The sequence below is a fragment of the Pimephales promelas genome, chromosome 7, assembly GCF_988280905.1.
Source record: "Pimephales promelas chromosome 7, fPimPro1.hap1.1, whole genome shotgun sequence".
Taxonomy (NCBI): Eukaryota; Metazoa; Chordata; class Actinopteri; order Cypriniformes; family Leuciscidae; genus Pimephales; species Pimephales promelas.
The window spans coordinates 11,307,472-11,331,389 of NC_142775.1; the positions used below are offsets into that span (position 1 = coordinate 11,307,472).

At 38.7% G+C, this 23,918-nt stretch overlaps 1 protein-coding gene across 2 annotated transcripts in view; it reads left to right on the plus strand.

The window, feature by feature from the left end:
• Positions 1-9,539, plus strand: part of calcrla (calcitonin receptor like receptor a) — a 152,575-nt gene extending 143,036 nt beyond the window's left edge. For both annotated transcript variants that reach the window (XM_089133050.1, XM_089133049.1), the window contains exons 12-13: positions 5,554-5,595; positions 8,901-9,539. In XM_089133050.1, coding sequence (XP_088989176.1) covers positions 5,554-5,595; positions 8,901-9,119 — 261 coding nt within the window. In that variant the 3' untranslated portion in view covers positions 9,120-9,539. The remainder of the gene's footprint in view (positions 1-5,553; positions 5,596-8,900) is intronic.
• Positions 9,540-23,918: the final 14,379 nt, after the last annotated feature.

Genomic DNA, 23,918 nt, shown 5'->3' on the forward strand with positions numbered 1-23,918 from the left:
TTCCCGCAAACCGGTCTATGGGCTGCCATAGACGCCCAGTCGGAAGAAGAATAATAATAATAAATATAGCTGCAAGCAGCCATTACCGGGGCCAAGCGCAAGAAGCGGCAACATATGCCAAAATGGCAAGGAGTGGCAGACCAACTGCAGCAAGGAGCAATTAAGGGCATTTTGAGAGAACTTTGGGCAAATGGCTAAGAAAATCACATAAACATTAACTTATAAGATGATTTAATGGGTTATCACTTTCGAACAATAGGTGGCGCAGTTACAAAATAGATGTGATGTGGTCAGAGTGAGGTGACAATGACACATACAAAGTTTGGTGTCAAAATGTGAAGGCATTGCAGAGATAAAGCCTAAATAGTCATTTTGGCAGCATGCCTCAAATTTGATGCTGTGGTATACGAAAACGGTTTTGTCTATCGTCACGCAATCCATAACTTTTATTCGGCACCGTCTGGAGATGATACGATTCAATTTTCGTGAAAATCGGACAAACGGTCTAGGAGGAGTTCGAAAAAGAAGGTTTTTCAAAGAAATAAAGATGGCGGACAGGAAGTTTGGCTGATTATGCAAAACCTGATATCTATGTTTTCAGCATAACCCAAGGAATCTATTAAGATCAGTTTCATTGCAATAGGCACATTTATTCAAACGTTATTAGCGTTTTCAGAAATTAATTATGACTTTTGACCAACAGGTGGCGCTGTCTCAAAATCTTTTGAGTACCTTCAGGGCATGCTGCTTATGGCACACACTGAGTTTTGTAATATTACACCAATGCATTTGTTTAGTATAGCATTTTATTTCACAAAACTATTGAAGTCAATGGGAATTTCACGTTTTCTTATTTTATAGCGCCACCAAGAGCCTCAGTCCCACAATTTTTTTCCTGTGTCTTCAGAGTGAGCCCATACATATGTGTGTCAATTTTGGTGAAAATATTTCAATTCGCTTCCGAGTTATAAACATTTATATGAAAAAACACGTAAAAAATGACTGACACATGACTTTGTTTGAATTTTACTACCCCTTACTATCAATATTTTCGCATTTAAGCATTAGCATATAGTTAACAAGCTATGATTCCGTGTTTTTGGCGGTGGTTTCGTCTCGATCGGAACAGCGGTTTTGAAGATATCGCCAAGTGTTTTTTTCGCGCTAAATCGCTACGCTACACCAACCGTAACACGAAACCCAGCATGTTTAGTATCGTTGGACTCGGCAACGATTCAGGAACTCAAAAAGATGACTCCCGTGAAAATAAGTGTACCACACCCAAAGTTATAAGCGTTTGAATAAAACAATTCACCACTAGGTGGCGCTGTTTCGAAACTTCTCAGTCTCCTTCAGGGCATCGTACTGATGACCCATACCGAGTTTCGTAACAATTCGTTCATGCGTTCAAAAAATACAGCATTTTAGCACATAATTCAAAATGGCCGACAGCCAAAATGGCCGATCTGGGAAAATTGGATATCGGTCGACTCGGCATGACGCCCTGAATCTAACGAGACCAAGTTTTTGATTTTTGGAGAAACCGTTCAGAAGTTATGAGCAAAAATAGCCATTTTTCATATCTCCGGACCACTAGGTGGCGCTGCGCCGAAACGCAGCATGTAGCCTCAGGTCATAATTGTGATGACACGTACCAAGTTTGGTCTGAAAACGAGTAAGCGTTGCGGAGATACCGCCTCACGTCTGTTTTTGCAAGCGCTAAGTAAAATTTGTTTGCGCGTTTATCGAAAACGGTTATTCAAATCATCATGAATTCCATAACTTTTTGTCAGCACTGACGGGAGATGATCCAGTGCGATTTTGGTGAAAATCGGACAAACCGTCTAGGACGAGTTCGCAAAAGTAGGTTTTTTAGAAAATTCAAAATGGCGGCCGTTTTTTTATGACGGAAAATGACGTCATAGGGTGCGATCGAATCGCCATGAGCTCAGGAACAAGAGGAAAAAAGAATTTTGTTGATAGGCCTTACGGTTCAAAAGTTATTAGCATAATAAAAGTGAAACTTTGGACAGTTGGTGGCGCTAGAGGGAATGAGTTAGAGACACCAAAATTGGTGTATTTAAAGTTGGGACTGTCCTCTATCAGAATGTCAAACCAAAACAACTTTCCCGCAAACCGGTCTATGGGCTGCCATAGACGCCCAGTCGGAAGAAGAATAATAATAATAATAAATATAGCTGCAAGCAGCCATTACCGGGGCCAAGCGCAAGAAGCGGCAACATATGCCAAAATGGCAAGGAGTGGCAGACCAACTGCAGCAAGGAGCAATTAAGGGCATTTTGAGAGAACTTTGGGCAAATGGCTAAGAAAATCACATAAACATTACCTTATAAGATGATTTAATGGGTTATCACTTTCGAAAAATAGGTGGCGCAGTTACGAAATAGATGTGATGTGGTCAGAGTGAGGTGACAATGACACATGCAAAGTTTGGTGTCAAAATGTGAAGGCATTGCAGAGATAAAGCCTAAATAGTAATTTCGGCAGCATGCCTACATTTTGATGCTGTGGTATACGAAAACGGTTTTGTCTATCATCGTGCAATTCATAACTTTTAGTCGGCACGGTCTGGAGATGATACGATTCAATTTTCGTGAAAATCGGAAAAACGGTCTAGGAGGAGTTCGAAAAAGAAGGTTTTTCAAAGAAATAAAGATGGCGAACAGGAAGTTTGTCTGATTATGGAAAACCTGATATCTATGTTTTCGGCATAACAGAAGGAATCTATTAAGATCAGTTTCATTGCAATAGGCAAATTTATTCAAAAGTTATTAGCGTTTTCAGAAATTAATTATAGCTTTTGACCAACAGGTGGCGCTGTCTCAAAATCTTTTGAGTACCTTCAGGGCATGCTGCTTATGGCACACACTGAGTTTTGTAATATTACACCAATGCATTTGTTTAGTATAGCATTTTAATTCACAAAACTCTATTGAAGTCAATGGGAATTTCACGTTTTGTTCTATTATAGCGCCACCAAGAGGCTCAGTCCCACAATTTTTTTTATGTGTCCTCAGAGTGACCCCATACATATGTGTGTCAATTTTGGTGCAAATATCTCAATTCACTTCCGAGTTATAAACATTTATATGAAAAAACACGTAAAAAATGACTGACACATGACTTTGTTTGAATTTTACTACCCCTTACTATCAATATTTTCGCATTTGGGCATTAGCGTTTAGTTAACGAGCTATGATTTCGTGTTTTTGGCGGTGGTTTCGTCTCGATCGGAACAGCGGTTTTGAAGATATCGCCAAGTGTTTTTTTCGCGCTAAATCGCTACGCTACACCAACCGTAACACGAAACCCAGCATGTTTAGTATCGTTGGACTCGGCAACGATTCAGAAACTCAAAAAGATGACTCCCGTGAAAATAAGTGTACCACACCCAAAGTTATAAGCGTTTGAAAAAAAAAATTCACCACTAGGTGGCGCTATTTCGAAACTTCTCAGGCTCCTTCAGGGCATTGTACTGATGACCCATACCGAGTTTCGTAACAATTCGTTCATGCGTTCAAAAAATACAGCATTTTAGCACATAATTCAAAATGGCCGACCGCCAAAATGGCCGTTCTGGGAAAATTGGATATCAGTGGACTCGGCATGACGCCCAGAATCTAACGAGACCAAATTTATGATTTTTGGACAAACCGTTCAGAAGTTACGAGCAAAAATAGCCATTTTTCATATCTCCGGACCACTAGGTGGCGCTGCGCCGAAACGCAGCACGTAGCCTCAGGTCATGCTTGTGATAACACGTACCAAGTTTGGTCTGAAAACGAGTAAGCGTTGCAGAGATACAACCTCACGTCTGTTTTCGCAAGCGCTACGTAAATTTTGTTTACGCGTTTATCGAAAACGGTTATTCGAATCATCTTGAATTCCATAACTTTTTGTCAGCACTGCCTGGAGATGATCCGGTGCGATTTTGGTGAAAATCGGACAAACCGTCTAGGACGAGTTCGCAAAAGTATGTTTTTTGGAAAATTCAAAATGGCGGCCGTTTTTTTATGACGGAAAATGACGTCATAGGGTGCGATCGAATCGACATGAGCTCAGGAACAAGAGGAAAAAAGAATTTTGTTGATAGGCCTTACGGTTCAAAAGTTATTAGCATAATAAAAGTGAAACTTTGGACAGTTGGTGGCGCTAGAGGGAATGAGTTAGAGACACCAAAATTGGTGTATTTAAAGTTGGGACTGTCCTCTATCAGAATGTCAAACCAAAACAACTTTCCCGCAAACCGGTCTATGGGCTGCCATAGACGCCCAGTCGGAAGAAGAATAATAATAATAAGAACCAGCACGGATACAATAGGTGCCTCCGCACCTTCGGTGCTTGGCCCCTAATAATAATAATAAGAACCGGCACAGATACAATAGGTGCCTCCGCACCTTCGGTGCTTGGCCCCTAATAATAATAATAATAAGAACCGGCACAGATACAATAGGTGCCTCCGCACCTTCGGTGCTTGGCCCCTAATAATAAGAACCGGCACAGATACAATAGGTGCCTCCGCACCTTCGGTGCTTGGCCCCTAATAATAAGAACCGGCACAGATACAATAGGTGCCTCCGCACCTTCGGTGCTTGGCCCCTAAAAATATTATTTTGCAGTTCCTAACTTTAATTATTTTCTTGTATTTGCCTATATAAATGCTCATTTTTACTTGTATTTTGCACTTTTGGAGTGGTACATTACAAGACTGGATTACCCATTCTCTTTATCTCTTTGACTAGCAGAAGTTCAGCAGCCTTTAATTAAGTTTACTTTGCCATTAGTTTGTAAAAAGCTTGTAAAGTAAATGACAACAGAAGCTCTGTTGTTACTGGCCAGAGGGGAAAACTTGTCTCTTTAGATATTATCTTGCTGCCAAAATCACTAATCCTCATATTGTTCCTAAACCATATTCTGTTATTTTTTCTGTGGTAAACAAAAGAAGTTTTCCACACTGGTCTTATCCATTAAACAACACTATGAATGTCCCGTAAAAAGTGCAGGCCAAAGTGTAAGTCATTACTCATTTTGATTTCCTTTAAGTTCTACTGAAGAAATAACAGCATAGCAAACGTAAACATCCCTTCTGGGCGGGGTGAACCATTTAATTAAAAAAACATCAGGCCACTTGCCTCTTAAAAGTCTTTAAAAGTCTAAAAAATTGCCTCCTGAACATTTATTCTGAAATTGGTAGGTGTACAGCAACAAGAAAATAATAATTTGTAGTCAGTTGTGGAGAAAACAGTAGAGTGAGAAGCCTTGGACAGCTGGAACTGCTAGACCTAGCTGAATCGGCACAATGAATAATGCAACAAAACAGGCTTGTCATCCCAGATGACTCTTTGTGCACATCACACACATCAAGAGCACTTGCTGCCAAAATGTGTGAAAACACAAGGGAGAACAGCACTCACCACCAGCCGAGAAATGATTAGTGAAGAAGTTGCGATATGGGAGATTATAGTTTAGCAATGCAACATAGCAGTTTATGCAGATTTACTGCTGACGTGCATTTCTGATTGTATGTTTAAGGGACTGTTGGTGGCCACAATCTTCTGCTTTTTCAACGGAGAGGTAAGAATTTACCCCACTAAAATGAAACATTTCCTGTTTATCTGCACGGATTGTGCAACATAATTTTCCTTGAAAGCAGAGCTCAGATATGGAGATTCTGGATTGGCTATGTAAATCCTAAAAACATTGGCAGATGTCCACAATTACCAATATGAGAAGCCTGACTCAGAGGGAAGCTGTCCAAATCATTTTGTTTTAGAGGCAATGTGGTAATGAGGCATGCAGAAGCTAATACGGATGACATTACCGGTCTGGCAGTTAATCCAGCCTGTGTGCTTGAATTGATGGCTGATGCTATGACGTTATATCAGCTACAGTGTTTGCTGTATTGCTTTCAGAATGTATGACGAAAGGTTCCAAAAGGAGGTTTTCACAGCAATGGCTTAGTAGAAACATTTTTGCTTCCCCAAAAAAATTCCTTAAAGGGGCTATATGTAGAATTCAGAGACCCTTGTTAATAGCGACACCAGTGGCCGTTTAGTGAACTGCAGCCAACAACTTATTGCTTGTGCTCGCACTCGTGCACACGTAACATACAAGAGACTGAACGTGATTCAATGTCCCGATATTGTTCAAAAAGTAAAAGTAAAAAAAGTTGAATACCTTGACAACTATATACTTTTGACGAACAACCAGATGCCGTCCACACTGCTGAGAGTGACGATTAGATGAATATGTAATGTGATGCACGCTTTTCTCTCAGTAACAAAATAAACACACAACATAACTGACAGCGGTGAGAAAATAGCAGTTAAGAAAGCATCAGATCATGGTGATGTGGATATGTTAGCACCAGCTCTGCAATTCACTGCCATCATGTCGTAGATCACTGTAATGATTATTTGATAATAAACTAGCCTATATTTGAGACTGTAGGCTATATAGATCTAAGACATTTGAAATAATCCCTTTTTTTAGCATGACACATTTACATTTCAGAATAGCTCTGTTGGCTTTATCCTGAACATTGTATGAGCATTCATTTTAATGTATCATTGAAAGAAACTCTCAGGCATGTAAATTTCACATCCTTTAGATTTTCTCGAAAAAAAAAAAAAAACGTCTCGAATCCTTCACATAAAAAAAACTGTCTGACTCAGAGGGAAGCTGTCCAAATAATTTATCGAGGTAACAGACATTTACTCAGTAGCCTTTTCAGGACAAATACTGCATGATGCAACACAACACTGAGCTTTAAAGGTGCCCTCTCGGATAAAAAAAATCAAATCATACACCATATTCCATACCAGATGGAGGCAGTATACCTCCAGAAATACCTCCGCAGCCGCGCGCACTCTCATGTCTTCAAACAACACGGGCGAGCGCTGTGCTCTGTCTCCCTCGCGCATATTAATCAAATCAATTGACACGATAGTAAAAGGTTGGAAGACCGCAGTTTCTCGTGGATCATTTGGAGATTTTCAGAGATTAGAGACTAAATGAACAACATCTCAATACTAAATTATAAAGGCCGTCTCATAGACAAGCTGATGCATTTCGACAAAATGGGAAAATTAAAGCCCAGGCTATTATATATAGTTTATGGTGTTCGTTTTGTTCATGTTACATTTTTATAATTAGTTTGAATTAAGACAGCATTCCCTGATGTGGACCAAGCTAGCGCCTTTCAGAGCTGCCAACTCTCACAAATTCACTGTGAGACACACAACTGATACTTTTCACACACTCTCACGCCACACATCCATTTTGTCATGCACAGAAAAGGACACAGAGACCGATCTCAGCTTACAGATTCTGTTAATTTTATTACGCAATTCAAACAATAAATGCAGTTTTGGCGCTTGTAAATGGCTAGCGCTTGTAAACGGCTAGCTAGCTGCTAATGGTAAAGGAACACTAACACTGTTGAAAGACACAGTATGTTACAACTTACCAAAATGTATTCCTCATGCGTAATATCAACCAATCATTTTTTTAACTCATCCCTGAACTGAAATTTAGTAGGCTGTATTTTCCACACGACTGACATCATGTTCAAGTACACACAAGCCACGCGAGTTACTCATCTATTGCAGTTTGGCTGGTGGTTATGTTGCCCGCCCGCATATCGCCTCCCATGGCCGAAACTGGTATTACGACACCTGCCGGGCCAGGGCTATATTTAGCGTGCTAATTTAGGTTTATATCTTGGCAGCACTATAACTTGTCAGTTTTTTAATTACATAATTGCACTTCTCATTCTTTTGATGTGTGTAGCTCATTTTTTGGATATTTTTACCTCAATTATTCCATATGGCACCTTTAAACTGTCCAGTTAAATGAATTATATTCATTTATATAAGTTTAAATAAAGTCTCAATCTGTCTCTCTCTCGCCCAGTTTCGCTCACGGAGTTCACTTCGCTTTTGTCCAGTCCGGCGCCTCATAGACAGACGCGTGAGTGATAGAGAGATGGAGGGAGAGCGGAGGAGGGAAATACAACTGAAAGAATACGCTGTGTTTTAAATGGTGTTAAAAAAATGAACGAAACGCAAGATTTGCCCAGATTTGCTTCCCCCGGTCTGCGTTTTCATCAGACATATGTTCTTTTCCCACACAAAACAGAATTTCAAACCAAATATGTAAAATTCCACGAAATTCCGTGTTATCACTAGATTGTGTGTTAATTTGTCAATTCCGCAATTCCATCCGCGATTCCGTGATCGCGGAAATCATAGGGCCCTAGACAACCTAGAAAGTCAGGGAAGGTCTTGTTTTTAAGTTTTGTTACAAGCTATGCACTCATTGTCAATAAAGCTGTGATTAATTAATTAAAATTCTTACATGTAGCCCCTTTAAGTGAACATTTAAGAAATTTTTTTTCCCAGTGTAGTATTTTAATAATCTGAAGAACCAACCGTAGTTTATACAGTATACCACTGTAAAATATAAATTTTATAATAAATGTTTTACTGCTTTGATTTTTGTTGCATGGTAGTGCACTATTTTAGCACTATTAAATGTACATTTTTTAATTACCTTTTTAACCCAACATTTGGGTTTGTCCATATTTGACCCAAATTTGGGTTGAAACATCCCTGCATTTTTAGAGTGTACCATTATATTAATCCATTAAAAAAAAACAATTCACTGTGATAAATACAGTGAAATGAATCTTATGATTTTGGTCATGACACCCTCACCCCAAAATGGTTCCATGTGTTTAGAGATTTAATATCTAAATTATCAATTTTATTTTATAAAACAAGTGATTTGTTACAAATGCTAGTAGATCATGTATTATTAATGTTGCATGATAAGTGATGTACAGTATGTTCATTGAGATCATCTGTCCAAACTCCCAGGTACAAGCGGTTTTAAGGCGACACTGGAATCAGTACCGCATCCAGTTTGGAAGCACCATCACACAGTCCGATGCTCTGAGGTCAGCTTCGTACACGGCGTCCTCCATCACAGAGGTCCAGGGCTGTTACAGCATCGATGGCCACACAGAACACTTGAATGGCAAAAGCTGCAATGACATTGACTGTACCATCTTCAAACCAGAGAATCCCTTTGCCTGATGCCACTGAACATGGTAGTATATATATATATATATATATATATATATATATATATATATATATATATATATATATATACTATATAACTTTTTATTACAGCGACAGTTACATGGCTGACTTGGACCTTTCTACAACAAATGTTCATAATTCACTGCTCATACTCTCTGAAGGGTGGAGAAAAGATAATTCTCCAAGAATTTACACTGAAAAACATTTTGCTACCTTCATTTAATGTTCATTGGACAAATACAAGCATTATTTGGCTGGTGTTTGTACCTCACAGTATTGTAGTTTGCTTGACTGCTGTCTGCAGTGGAGTTTGTGTAAATATTAAGCTCTTATACTTTATGTAATGCACTTCTTTGTCTTATAAGATTGTCCTTGTGATAAAAAAAGAAAGATAAATCTAATCCAAATAATGACCACACTGAGAAATGTATATTTTACTGAAAAAGTAAAACAAAACAACGATATATATATATATATATATATATGAAGAGTTCAGATGCAAAAGCCTCTAAATGCCATTTGAAATTTTCTTCTTAAATGATGATTTTTATCAAACTTGTATATTTAAGTTCAGTAATTTCACTTAAATGGCAATGATAATTACCTATTAATTGTTATTTAAGTGAAATTACTGAACTTAAATATACAAGTTTGATAAAAAATCATCATTAAAGATGAAAATTTCAAATGGCATTTAGAGGCTTTTGCATCTGAACTCTTCATATATATATATATATATATATATATATATATATTAGGGCTGTCAATGATTAATCACGATTAATCACATCTAAAATAAAAGTTTTTGTTTACATAATATATGTGGGTGTATTGTGTATAATTATTTTGTATATATATATATAAATACACACACATGCATGTATATTTAAGAGAAAAAATATCATTTATAAAATATTTATATGTAATATAAATTATATATAAATCTATATACAGTATACATGAAAATAGTTCTTAAATATATACAAGCATCTGTGTGTATTATATATATATATATATATATATATATACAATTATACACAGTATTTTTATACACAGTAAAATTTTATTTTATATACATTTTATTTTGGATGTGCATGATTAATCATTTGACAGCCCTAATATATATATATATATATATATATATATATATATATATATATATATATATATACATATACATATACATATACTGTACATTTATAAATTGAAGAGGGTGCAAAAGCCAGTGCCGCTTTTTCTTTTTATAACACTGATTTCTCAACTATTTTAATATAAAGACAGTATTAGCCATTTGTTGTCTTTGTTTATTTGGACAAGACGTAAATTGAAACTTCAGGAAGACATCAATAAGATTTATTGTTTTTAGTATGCACGATTTTTAATTCTGATTGCTATGTAAGTATATCTGTTATTTGACGAAACAGATCACAAATATTGTGAGAACATTGTAAAGTAATTCAAAAACACCTGCTTTAGGGGCCCCTAAATATGAAACTGGAGATCGGACCATAATTTATGTAACATTTCTAGCTTTAGTAAGAACTCAGTGTGAAGATTTACAGTATGAAAACATGCTTATCCCTTTAAAATATATTTCTCAATATAATCTAATTCACATGCTTATTTTTTTCACAAATAAATTTATACTATTCATGCCACGTTTTCAGTGTTTGACATATTTCTCAACATGCTTGTAGTGGTCATGTGACCTTTGAAATCAGGTACAATAATCTACCTAGTGTATGCTACTCATATTTCCTATCTTGTGTCAAAGGCAGGGATTCAGAAGCAATATGTGAATCTAAATTTAAAAAAAGGTTCCTGATATTTGACCCTGTGGCTTCTAAAGATGCCTTTAATTCTACGTTTCACCCACTCGGCCTAAATTCAATTACATTCCGTATGATTTAAATAATGCACCCAGTGTTTCCTTGTCACAGAGTTACCTAAACTCACTCCGTTCTTCTCTGAAATTCAGCAAGTTTTTTATAATAGTTATATTTTCATAATAATCATAATATTTGACCCAAAATTATCGCCATTATGTGCTCACCCTCATGTCATTTAAAAACAACATGCCGTTAGTTATTTCTGTTTGACAAAAGGAGAACTTCAGATTAATCTTACGCCACTCAATGATGTTCACACCTGTCTAATGTACCATTAATTTCATTCAGATCTGACTCATGCACTATATTCTAAGCTTTCTGAACTCTTACAATATTTACATTTCAATCTATTCAACAGACTGAAATTTAATTCATTAAGAGTTCAATTATTTTGGGTCTGTTATGAATGAGCCAACTGATGTGATTCATAAATAAGTGGGGGGGAAAAATCCCTGATATTGTGGGTGATTTATGCTTTTGTCCATATTAAACCATAAAAAAACAGAATTGATGACAGACAGGCAATGCTACAAAAGCAGTAATGTGCTTGTCCTAAATATGTAAATATTGTATTGTTAGCTGTAATCACATCTGAATATGTTATATGCATTACAATATGCATTGCATTTCTTCCACTATAAACAAGAAACACAACTCAATCTAGGTTCAGAACAAATCAGTATTAATATTGCAAATCACAGCATGTTAAAAAAAAATCCCAATCAAACATCCTCTCTATCATCTCATCAAGTTCCGCAGTATGTAATTTTCCTTGAATGTAATTTCTTTTTCATGAATGTGTGCCAATTACTGTTGCTCATGATGTTTTGTTATTTTTATGTTGCTTGTAATAATTTGTGTTTCAGTGAAAACAAAACACTCACTGCAGGACGATTTATGTTTCATGTTGCAAATACATATCCGCTTGTCGTTTTTCGACCTGGTATTTGAGGTTGTACTTTGCATCAGAATAGTTGTATTGTGTCTATGCTGCACCTAAATTCAACCACTATAAATGTTCTTTTCTGTGTGAATGTAATTTGTCTTTTGTTATCCTAAGGTGTATTCATGTAACATTTCTTTCATAAAATGTGGGCAGTTGCAATGATGTGTATCGTATTATTCTGTAATTATAGATTATTATTTCAAGTGTCTTGTTTGAATACTAATGAATACTAATGTCCATCCTTCGGATGAGATGTTAAACCGAGGTCCTGACTCTCTGTGGTCATTAAAAATCCCAGGATGTCTTTCAAAAGAGTATGGGTTTAACCCCGGCATCCTGGCCAAATTTGCCCAGTGGCCTCTGTCCATCATGGCCTCCTAATCATCCCCATATGAAGAGTTCAGATGCAAAAGCATCTAAATGCCATTTGAAATTTTCTTCTAGAATGGTCATTTTTATCAAACTTGTATATTTAAGTTCAGTAATTTCACTTAAATGGCAATTAATAGGTAATCTTCATTGCCATTGAAGTGAAATTACTGAACTTAAATATACAAGCTTGATAAAAATGATCATTTTAGAAGAAAATTTCAAATGGCACTTAGAGGCTTTTGCATCTGAACTCTTCATATATACCAATTGGCTTCATCACTGTCTCCACTCCACCAGTAAGCTGGTGTGTAGTGAGCGTTCTGGCGCTCTATGGCAGCTGTCGCATCATCCAGGTGGATGCTGCACACTGGTGGTGGTTGAGGAGATTCCCCTCTCTATGTAAAGCACTTTGAGTGCCAAGAAAAGCGCTATATAAATGTAATTAATTATGAATTATTAATGTGTGTTTCATTAAAAGCGCTGGGGTGTGGAACAGACGCTGGTCATAAAGGCACATAAAAGGTTCCACTATTCCCACTAAACACGATTGAAATTAATTTTCTCAAATTCCAAGGGCAATCTAATGACATGTTCACAAAGCCATGTTCCTCATCAAACGTGTTCTTCAACTGCACACAATTCTCTGGGAACGGCTAAAGGCAATGCAAAGATGGCTTTTATTGGTCTTCACCATTTTAATTACAAATCACTGGTTAGGAAATGATCATGAATTGCACAAATATTGTAGATAAAGTATACAGAACAGCCTTTCTTTTTGTTTTCTTTAAATGTTTAAGCCATGTGGGTAAAATTTGCAGACAGCTTTTTACTGTCGGTGTTGGTGGCTTCAAATAGTTCATGAGTAGTTGAAAAATGCATCATTTGAGTTTAATTTGAAACTAAATATTCAATAAAGTGTTCAAAAAGTCAGAAGAATTCCAAAACCTGAAGCCACTTAATGGTTGTTTTTGCTATTTGATCAGGAGCTATTTGTCTTGTTGAAAAATACCATCTGATCGTTCCATTTCAATTGTGGGAAGTGAGCCATTCTGGAATATTCCCCAGTACTCCGAAACATTAAATGGCTTTTCACAGTGAATTAGCTCATCAGTACCAGCAGCTAAAAAGGCTCCCTACACATTTACACCTCCTCCTCCATGTTTCTCTGTGGTAAGCGTGCTTTTATTATTATATTTCTCATCAAATTTTTAAAGATTCAAAATTTATTGCAAGGATGAAAATGCTGCATTAAAGCCATAAAATGCATAAAATTCTCTGACCCACCTCTGAGCAGCATTAAACTGTGTAGAAACCTAAATGCCACTTCAGAAGTGCATCTGTGCCACCTTTGCAGTGTATCCAGTTCAGATGGACACAACCTAGACACGACCATAACACATCCCTGAAGTGTCAGCAGAGTTTGCTTTGAGTAGCCTCTCCCCTGTGAAGCCCTCATCGTCACAACAGTCATCGGCACAGATCCTCAACATGCCCATCTCCATCCCGACGTGACTCCGATCTTCAACCAGATGAACTGGATATTATTCTGATTGATTGTTCCAAACCAATCTGACTTCTGACCAGTAATGCTGCCTGAATCAAAACCATTTTAGTCCTGGTCAAGACAATATCTTAAACTCCAAACTGAATGTCAGTATGGGAAAGAAAGGTGATTTAAGCAATTTTGGGTGTCGCATGGTTGTGCACAACCTTGAGGCGGATGGGCTACAACAGCAGAAGACCCCACCGGGTTCAGTATCACTCATCTCCACTACAAATGGGAAAAAGAGGCTACAATTTGCAAGAGCTCACCAAAATTGGACAGTTGAAGACTGGAAAAATGTTGCCTGCTCTGATGAGTCTCGATTTCTGTTGAGACTTTCAGATGGTAGAGTCAGAATTTGGCGCAAACAGAATGAGAACTTGGATCCATCATACCTTGTTACCACTGTGCAGGCTGGTGGTGGTGGTGTAATGGTGTGGGGGACGTTTTCTTGGCACACTTTAGGCCCCTTAGTGACAATTGGGAATCGTTTAAATGCCATGGCCTACCTGAGCATTGTTTCTAACCATGTCCATCCCTTTATGGCCACCATGTACCCATCCTCTGATGGCTACTTCCAGCAGGATAATGCACCATATCACAAAGCTGGAATCATTTCAAATTGGTTTCTTGAACATGACAATGAGTTTACTGTACTAGAATGGCTTTACTATAAAACAGTCTTATAACAGTATAAAAATATAGTTGCCTAAACATAGTATAAACCGACTGTGAACTGCTCATTTAGTTGCCATTGATTAAAGGGGGGGTTGACTGCTTTTTTTCTTTGCATGGTTGTGTTTATGGGGTGCAATATAACATGTATTCATGGTTTTTCTTTTTTAAAAAGTCTTATTTTTCATAAACTTCACCTTTATTGTTAGCCGCGCTCTCCTCTGTCCCCTGAACGAGTACTTGACTTCCTGATTCAATGAAACCACTCCCTCAGAAACAGGCTATGGGCTCAGATTGGTTTGTTTGGGCCGGTGTGTTGTGATTGGCTAAACTGTCGCTCACATTGTCTGGAAGGTTAACGCCCATTACCTTTACGGGCGAAACGGGCATGCCAAAGGTGGATACCATAGACGGTGGATAAACGTAAATAATGATGTCGAGACTGCAGTATCAGTGAGGCAGAATCAGACCGAGAAAGCCGCGATGAATCGAGTCAAGCAGAACCTCACCACACACGGCTCTTACTAAACGTTTCTGAATGATAATTTGCTAAATTTTTTAAACATATACACATTTGTTTTACACAATAGCATCTGACTGGCATCGATAGCAACTGACTACTAATGTTAAACACAAACAGCGTTGGCATTGGCAAGTTTACGTTCCCATATCGAAAATAACGTCATAAAGCATATATACATGAAAAATACATTTACAACATTAGTACTTATACAAAATTCGTGTCCATAATGTTTGTACGCATTTGTCGTAGACACAAAATACTAGCATAACTAGTAGCCTATAGTGGCTATAAAGCCAGCGCTGGCATTTGAAAAAAAGAAATAAATAAAAATAAAACACAAGGCTACGTCTGGAATTATACATGCAAATACATTTAAAATGATTAAGTCTTAGCCTACTTACAGGTTGTGGCCCAACAGCTGCTGCCTCTGGTTTTAAAGTTGGAACTGCTTCATGTTTTAGTAACAGTTTCTTGTTGAATCGGTGTTGTATTCGTGGAGATTCTGGAAGCTGTCTTCCGTAAAATGCGTAGCACAGAGAGCTAAATTACGATCGTCATTTTCAGGAATATAATCAAACATAAATTGTATCCATTGTTGACGAAGTAGCGTCCGTGGGAAGCTCGAACACAGAAGACCTGTGAGCTGGGTGAACACTCACTTGACGTGCCGCAGAAATATGCGCATGCCTTTTCCTGCATATTCCGGAGGGAGGGTTGATGCAAATGTGTGGGTTAGTGACGTACCATAACCCAGCTGTAGTCCCAATCGAGTCGTTTTTGTAGCCAATTGGCATTATGCCCAGCTGCACTACTTCCTGAACTTCAGCCAGCTCCTTGTTTCCTGTCTGCCATTATTGGCCAAATTGATTAATTCAGGTGTGTCTGATTATTGTTGCCATGACTACTGAGGTCAGGTACACCTAAATTAATCAATTTGGCCAATAATGGCAGACAGGAAACAAGGAGCTGGCTGAAGTTCAGGAAGTAGTGCAGCTGGGCATAAAGCCCATTATACTTCCTGATTTTTAAAAGACAATATCTCTGTTTACACTAAACTTTCAGTGCTGCAACTTTGCAGATACTGTTCATGCACCAACAGCAACATTACACACTATTTAAAATCAAAAAAGTGAAATCGCAGTCAACCCCTCCTTTAAAAAATAAAAAAAATGAAAAAATAGATGTGTAATGAAGCACTGAACAGAAATAACTAATATGTCATTATTTTAAGTAATAAAAAAAATGAACACAAGTAGTTACTTTTGAAAATATGGGAAACAGAACACAAAAAGTAGAAGTAAATTTTACAGGAGTAATGTCTGTACTGCATGTCAGATACTTTTGAGAACTAAAGGGCATCATGCTGGGATTGAAGACTAAAACAGTTCTTCAAAGGAAGAAGTGGCCACCAGATGTTTCCTTTGACATGCCACAGTGAGTGCAGCATTAAATTGAGAACACATGTCCACCATCTTGGACAGAATTAAATGGGGGCAAACCCAGAGAGCATTCTGATTTAGTCTTTACAACACTTGAATGGAAAACAAACTGTGAAAGAGTTGAATGAGACACTGAGAAACACCAAAACCTTTTTTTTTTTAAATACAGGACTTCCTTAGAGACATGTCATCATCAATAATACTGAAAAGTTATACGTTGGTGCCCTTTTCTTTTGGCTGAGGAGAATGTGTTTTATTTACTCCATTCCAACTGAAAAGATGATGTTCAGTGCTCAAGCTCTCTCAACATGTAGAACGGAGTCTAATCAGAGGGAAAGTCCACCGAAACTAAGGGGTGGTGAAACAGGTGGGCTAACATACAAAAATACTTGACAAAAAGGAGATAAGCATTCATTCCTCTGCCCACATGAACCTGTGTTCACCATATGGTCTGCTTTTTCTAAGAATTTTAACAGTAACCTACGTCATTGTCTTAAATAAATATTGCTCATCTGTATTCATGGAGATACGGCAGGAATGATGAGACACTTCTGTCAGGCGAAGAATGAGAAGACAGAAGAGACCCCTCATAAAACATTTAGCATTTCAAGGATAGCACACAACATGGTAAGTGCACACAGGATTTTCATTGCTGAAAATTGGTTTTACATAAGCAGAATTCATAAAAATCAATAAAGTTCAATTAGCATGTTTCCATGTTTTTTTTTTTTTTTAGTTGTTTTGGATATCGTATATATATATATATATATATATGAAGAGTTCAGATGCAAAAGCCTCTAAGTGCCATTTGAAATTTTCTCAATTTTTATCAAGCTTGTATATTTAAGTTCAGCAATTTCACTTAAATGGCAATGAATATTACCTATTAATTGTCATTTAAGTGAAATTACTGAACTTAAATATACAAGCTTGATAAAAATGGCCATTTTAGAAGAAAATTTCAAATGGCATTTAGAGGCTTTTGCATCTGAACTCTTCATATATACACACATATTATCAAGGCCGGCTCACAAGCCGTCGACAAAGAAGGAAATGACACGTGTTACAATATGTTACATATGGTCATAAGGAACTGGAAGTGACAGACTATGTATTGTTGAACCCTGAGTCCTGTGTATGTGACGTCATTGAGATGCGCAAGCACGTAAAGTAAAGAGAAGCACTGAGAAGCATGCGGTTGTGAGATTCATTTATTTTATAGAAATAGAGTGAGTGTCATACAGAGCCAAGCATAACATGGTGGCAGCGGTAAAGCACGAGATAAAAGTGTAAGATTAAAGTTTGTTTTCGAGAAAGCAACAGTGAGAAACGAGTGCCGATCATGGAGGGTGCGTTTGGATTGAAACCTCCAGCAAACTTTGACTGGAATGCGACGTGCATACCCAAAGCTTGGAAAGCGTGGGAAGAGGAGTTTTCCCTGTACATGGATTTGTCGCTTACAGATGCGGACAACAAAACGAAGGTAAAAGTTTTCCAATATCTAATCGGAGAAACAGGACGAGAGCTTTGTAAAACGCTGAGCACAGCCCTGCCGGCTGACGGCGAGTTGACGATTGAATGGCTGTTAACCGCGTTCAGAAATCATTGCAATCCGGCACCGAATGAAACGGTGAAAAGATACAAATTTTTCTCCAGAAATCAGAACTCAAGTGAAACGTTTGACAAGTATGTTACTGACTTGAAAGTGCTGGCTGACACATGCAATTTTGGAACAGCTAGAGACTCTCTGATTAGAGACCGAATAGTATGCGGTATAATGAACTCGCACGTGAGAGAACGCCTTAAGCGAGACGGAACTGACGCTGGAGAAATGCGTGAGGATATGCAAAGCATCAGAACTGTCAAAAGAGAATGTGATGACTATTGAAGGTCAGAAATCAGAAGTACACGCAGTTCAGAGAGTTAGACAAGCCCAGAGTGCCAAACAAACACAACCAGCTAAGTGCAAATTCTGTGGAAAACAGCATGAGTGGAAAAAACAGAGTTGCCCTGCATACGGAAAGCAGTGCAGGAAATGTGGCAAGATGAACCATTTCGCATCCACATGCAAAACCAAAGAGACAATGCGAAAGGGAATACACAGTGTTGTAGAAAGGGAAGAAGAAGAACTGTATCAAGAAATACTAAGTCTGAATTCACAAAAGGAGGACAAACATGATAAACAACTGTTTGCAACCATGCTGATAAATGAGAGGCCAGTCAAATTTCAACTAGATTGCGAGGCCAGTCAAATTTCAACTAGATTTCGGAGCCAGTTGCAACGTTATACCCATTCAACTGTTAAACCCTGACACAGTAATGGAAAAGACTAAACAGATTCTGGTCATGTATAACAAGAGCCAGTGTTGTAGTACTCGAGACTCGGACTCGTCTCGGACTCGGTCTCGAGACCATATTTTAATGGTCTTGGTCTTGTCATGGACTCGTGTCCATTTGGACTCGGAATTGACTCGTACTCGAACATTTTTTTTTTAGGACTCAGAATTATTCCCGAGTCCACTCGAGTTCAATTAAAAATATTTTTCATGATAATTAATGTATGTTAATAAAATATTTCTTTAAATTGATTGACACGCCCAGTGATTGGTGATTTTCTAGTCCGCAACTGCGCATGACAAATTGTAATAAAATTACTTTTAACACCACCTACTATGTGGCCTTTTTACCCTAAACTGATCATATTTTTTAAACTAAGTAAATTCAGTAAAAAAAAAGAAAAAAAAAAGAAAAGAAAAGGATTTCTCTAAGTAAATAAAAGTAAATTAGGTAATCAACCCTCACTGGTCTCGGTCTCGACTCGGACTCGACCGTCTCTGGTCTCGGACTCGACTCGGACTCGACTCTCTATGGACTTGGTCTTGACTCGGACTCGACTCTCTCTGGTCTCGGTGTCGACTCGGACTCGAGTGAGGTGGTCTTGACTACAACACTGACAAGAGCACCCTAAAACCCATAGGGAAGTGCAGAATAAAAATAAGAAACCCCAGAAACAGGAAACTCTATCGTCTGGAGTTCATTGTAGTGGATGAAAGCTCATCAGTGCCCCTGCTAGGAAACAAGGCTGTGCAAGCAATGGACCTGGTAAGAATACAGCATGAAAACATTATGGCAATTGATGATATTGTTACCACAGAGAGATGCAGTGAAAAGCTAACGTGGGACAAGGGAGACATACAACGAGAGTATGCTGATGTATTTGAGGGAGATGGATGCCTGGAAGGGACATACAACCTCGAGGTGGATCCTGAAGTCAAACCAGTGAGGCTTCCAAAGCGGAGAGTACCGGTGGCCCTAATGAAACATCTAAAAGATGAACTAGGAAGCCTGGAAGAGAGAGGCATCATAGCTCAGGTGGAAAAGAGCACGGATTGGATTAGCGGCATGGTGGTGGTGAAGAAACCAAGTGGAAAACTAAGAATTTGTATTGACCCAAGACCACTAAATAAAGCACTTAAGCGTCAACATTTTCCCCTGCCTACCATAGATGATGTTCTCCCGGATCTGACTAAGGCGAGAGTTTTCACAGTGTGTGATGTAAAGGATGGATTCTGGCATGTAAGGCTTTCAGAAGAGTCAAGTTATCTTACAACTTTCGCTACTCCGTTTGGCAGGTATAGATGGATCAAAATGCCCATGGGGATCAGCCAGCTCCAGAAGTTTTCCAGCACAGGTTGACTCAGGCGTTGGAGGGGCTGCCAGGAATCCGGATAATAGCAGATGACATCCTCATTTGTGGGGAAGGAGATAACGATGAAACGGCTGAGAAGGATCATGACGAAAAGCTAAGACAACTACTGGAGCGATGCAGAAAGAGAAACATCAAACTAAACTTCAACAAACTCAAGTTGAAACAGAAAGAGGTGCCATACATCGGACACAGACTGACTTCAGAAGGTCTAAAGATTGATCCAGAGAAGGTGAGAGCCATAGTGGAGATGCCCAGACCATCAGATGTGAAGGGGCTGCAGAGATTATTAGGTATGGTGAATTATCTGTCAACATTTTGTCCACACTTGTCAGATAGCTGTGACACATTAAGACAACTAACACACAGAGATGCGGTTTGGGAGTGTAGTGGTGTACAGGAAGAAGCATTCAATAAAGTGAAACAGACGATTGCCTCTGCACCTGTGCTGAAATACTATAATCCAGAAGAAGACCTGGTTCTTCAGTGTGACTCCTCAGAGACAGGGCTGGGTGCAGCACTTCTGCAGGCAGGTCAACCGGTTGCTTTTTGCAGTAGAGCACTTACACCCACAGAAAAGGGGTATGCTCAAATAGAGAAAGAATGCCTCGCAATTCTGTTTGGGATGGAGAAATTCCACCAGTACACCTATGGCCCAGAGCACAGAAGTCCATTCTGATCACAAACCCCTTGAAACGATCACAAGAAAGCCACTTTTAGATGCACCTAAGAGATTGCAGAGGATGCTTTTGAGGCTCCAAAGATACGATATTAATGTTGTCTATGTTCCAGGTCGATTAATGTACCTTGCTGACACCCTCAGTAGAGCGTACTTACCAGAGTGTGCTTCAGAAGGATCTGTAGAGACAGAAATTGAGACGATTAACATGCTGCAGTACCTGCCCATTTCAGAAGGAAGTTAACAAAAGATACAGACAGAAACTGCAAAGGATGAGACGTTTCAGATGTTACGGCAAGTGATAGTCCAAGGATGGCCAGAAGAGAAAACACAGCTGAAAGAGGAGGTGAGACCATTTTTTTCAGTAAGAGAAGAGCTGAGTGTGCAACATGGTGTGATTTTCAGAGGTGAGAGAGCTGTAATACCAACAAAGCTAAGAACAGAAATCATGGAGAGAATTCATGCTGCACATTTAGGCATAGAAAGTTGTTTACGCAGAGCAAGAGACTGCGTATACTGGCCTGGGATGAGTGCCGTCATAAGAGCATACATAGGAAACTGTGCTGTCTGCAGAGCAGTGGATGTACGGCAGCAGAAAGAAACATTGTGCCCACATGTTATTCCTATGAGACCATGGTCAAAAGTGGGAACAGATTTGTTTTCATTTAACAACAGAGCATATCTCATCACAGTGGATTACTTTTCCAACTTTTGGGAAGTGGACTGTCTCACAGACACCAGATCAAGTACAGTGATACACAAGTTAAAGGCCCATTTTGCACGACACGGGATCCCAGACACTGTGATATCTGACAACGGACCACAGTACAGCTCACAAGAGTTCAAACAGTTCAGCACAGCTTGGGAATTTAAGCATATAACATCATCTCCAGCATATCCGCAAAGCAACGGCAAAGCGGAGTCTGCTGTAAAGACGGCAAAACAGCTGATGGAGAAAGCGAAGAGAGCAAAGACTGATCCATATCTAGCTATACTAGAGCACAGAAACACACCATCGCAGGGCTTCCATGCCAGTCCGGCACAAAGACTCATGAGCAGAAGGACTAAAACACTACTGCCGACACATGACGGCCTCCTGCAGCCAGGTGTTGTAAACACAGAACATGCAGTAAAAGCCAACCAACGCAAACAAGCATTCTACTACAACAGAGGAGCAAAAGATCTCAGACCTCTCAGGCAAGGAGAACACGTAAGGGTTCAGCTGGACGCGAAAAACAGATCAGACTGGACATCAGCAACCGTGTTAAGAGTTGCTAATAACAGATCATACACGGTCAAGATGGAAAATGGGACTGTAGTAAGGAGAAATCGGAAACATCTCAGGACTGTGTTTGGAGGACCTCAGAGTGCAGACACCCAAAACATGAGTGTCAAAACTGAACAGTCAAATAAGAAAATCAATCTGGATGAGGGACATTCACGGACAGTAACACACACTCACACACAACATTCAGATAACAGTAACGATGTTGTGACAACCAGAGCTGGCAGAATAGTCAAGAGACCAAAACACTTGAAAGATTTTGTTTAAATCTGTTTAATTGTTACCACGGGACAGAAGAGCTGTTTTGACTATATGGTGTTATATTGTTGTTCTTGGTCACAAATTATTTCATAAAGTGACCATATTTCATGCCATATATGAAAAAAAAAAAAAAAAAAGGACGATGTTACAATATGTTATATATGGTCATAAGGAACTGGAAGTGACAGACTATGTATTGTTGAACCCTGAGTCCTGTGTATGTGACGTCATTGAGATGTGCTAAAAAAAGGACGATGTTACAATATGTTATATATGGTCATAAGGAACTGGAAGTGACAGACTATGTATTGTTGAACCCTGAGTCCTGTGTATGTGACGTCATTGAGATGCGCAAGCACGTGAAGTAAAGAGAAGCACTGAGAAGCATGCGGTTGTGAGATTCATTTATTTTATAGAAATAGAAATAGAAAAAATTTTATAGAAATAGAGTGTCATACAGAGCCAAGCATAACAACACGTAAGATTGAATGCGAAAGGAATAACATTTATTAAAGTAAAAATAAGAAAATATATCAAAACGAGAACAAGACAATAACTAAAGCAACAAAATAATGGCACGAGGGGAGAGCGCACCCGTCACGACTGAAGGGAGCTGCTTTTATTTGCCGGCATCAGCTCTAACACAGGTGAACACCATCAATCCATCATGACGTCACTCACTCCAACTCCAACCTACAAAACAAGGTAACACTTTAGAATACGGTTCCTTCATTAATGAATAACTACACAAGAACTAATGAGTAACACAATATTAACAATCTAGTAACCATTATTAACTAACAAGAAACTCTGATTAACGAACTAGTAAGTAATAGCGCACAGACGAAAGTGGTAGTTCACTATTAAGTAATCGATAACTACTATTTTTTAATACTTCCCAGAGAACTACTGAAAAAGTTTATTAACAATCTAGTAACTACTATTAACTAAAATAAATTCTGATTAACAAATTAGTAAGTAATAGCTCACAGATGAAAGTGTTACTAGATACTTCTGTGGGAATTACTAATTATTTGGATTTGTATTATAAAGTGAAGATCCTTGGAATTAACTAGTAATTACTCAAGTGTTACTAAAGACATTTTCTAAAAGTATACTAAAGTTCACCAAAAATCTCAAACGGTTGCACAAATCATGACTAGATCATGTAGGAACACTTGAGTAATTACTAGTTAGTTCCAATGATCTTCACTTTATAATACGGATCCAAATAATTAATCAGTCGGGGTTCACTCAGAGACCAGTGCCACGGTGGAGGACGGGCTATCTGGCGAAGCCAACAGGGCTCCGCCCCGGGGAGGAAGTTCCGCCTCCGGAGTCGTCTCTCCACAAAGCCCAATGCCGCTCTCTCCACGTCAATCACTTGACCCGCTTCCTGCCACCAGGGCGGCGGTGAAGCCTGGGCCAGACTGTTGGCGCTGTGGGGACCCGGGGCATTTCATTGACCGGTG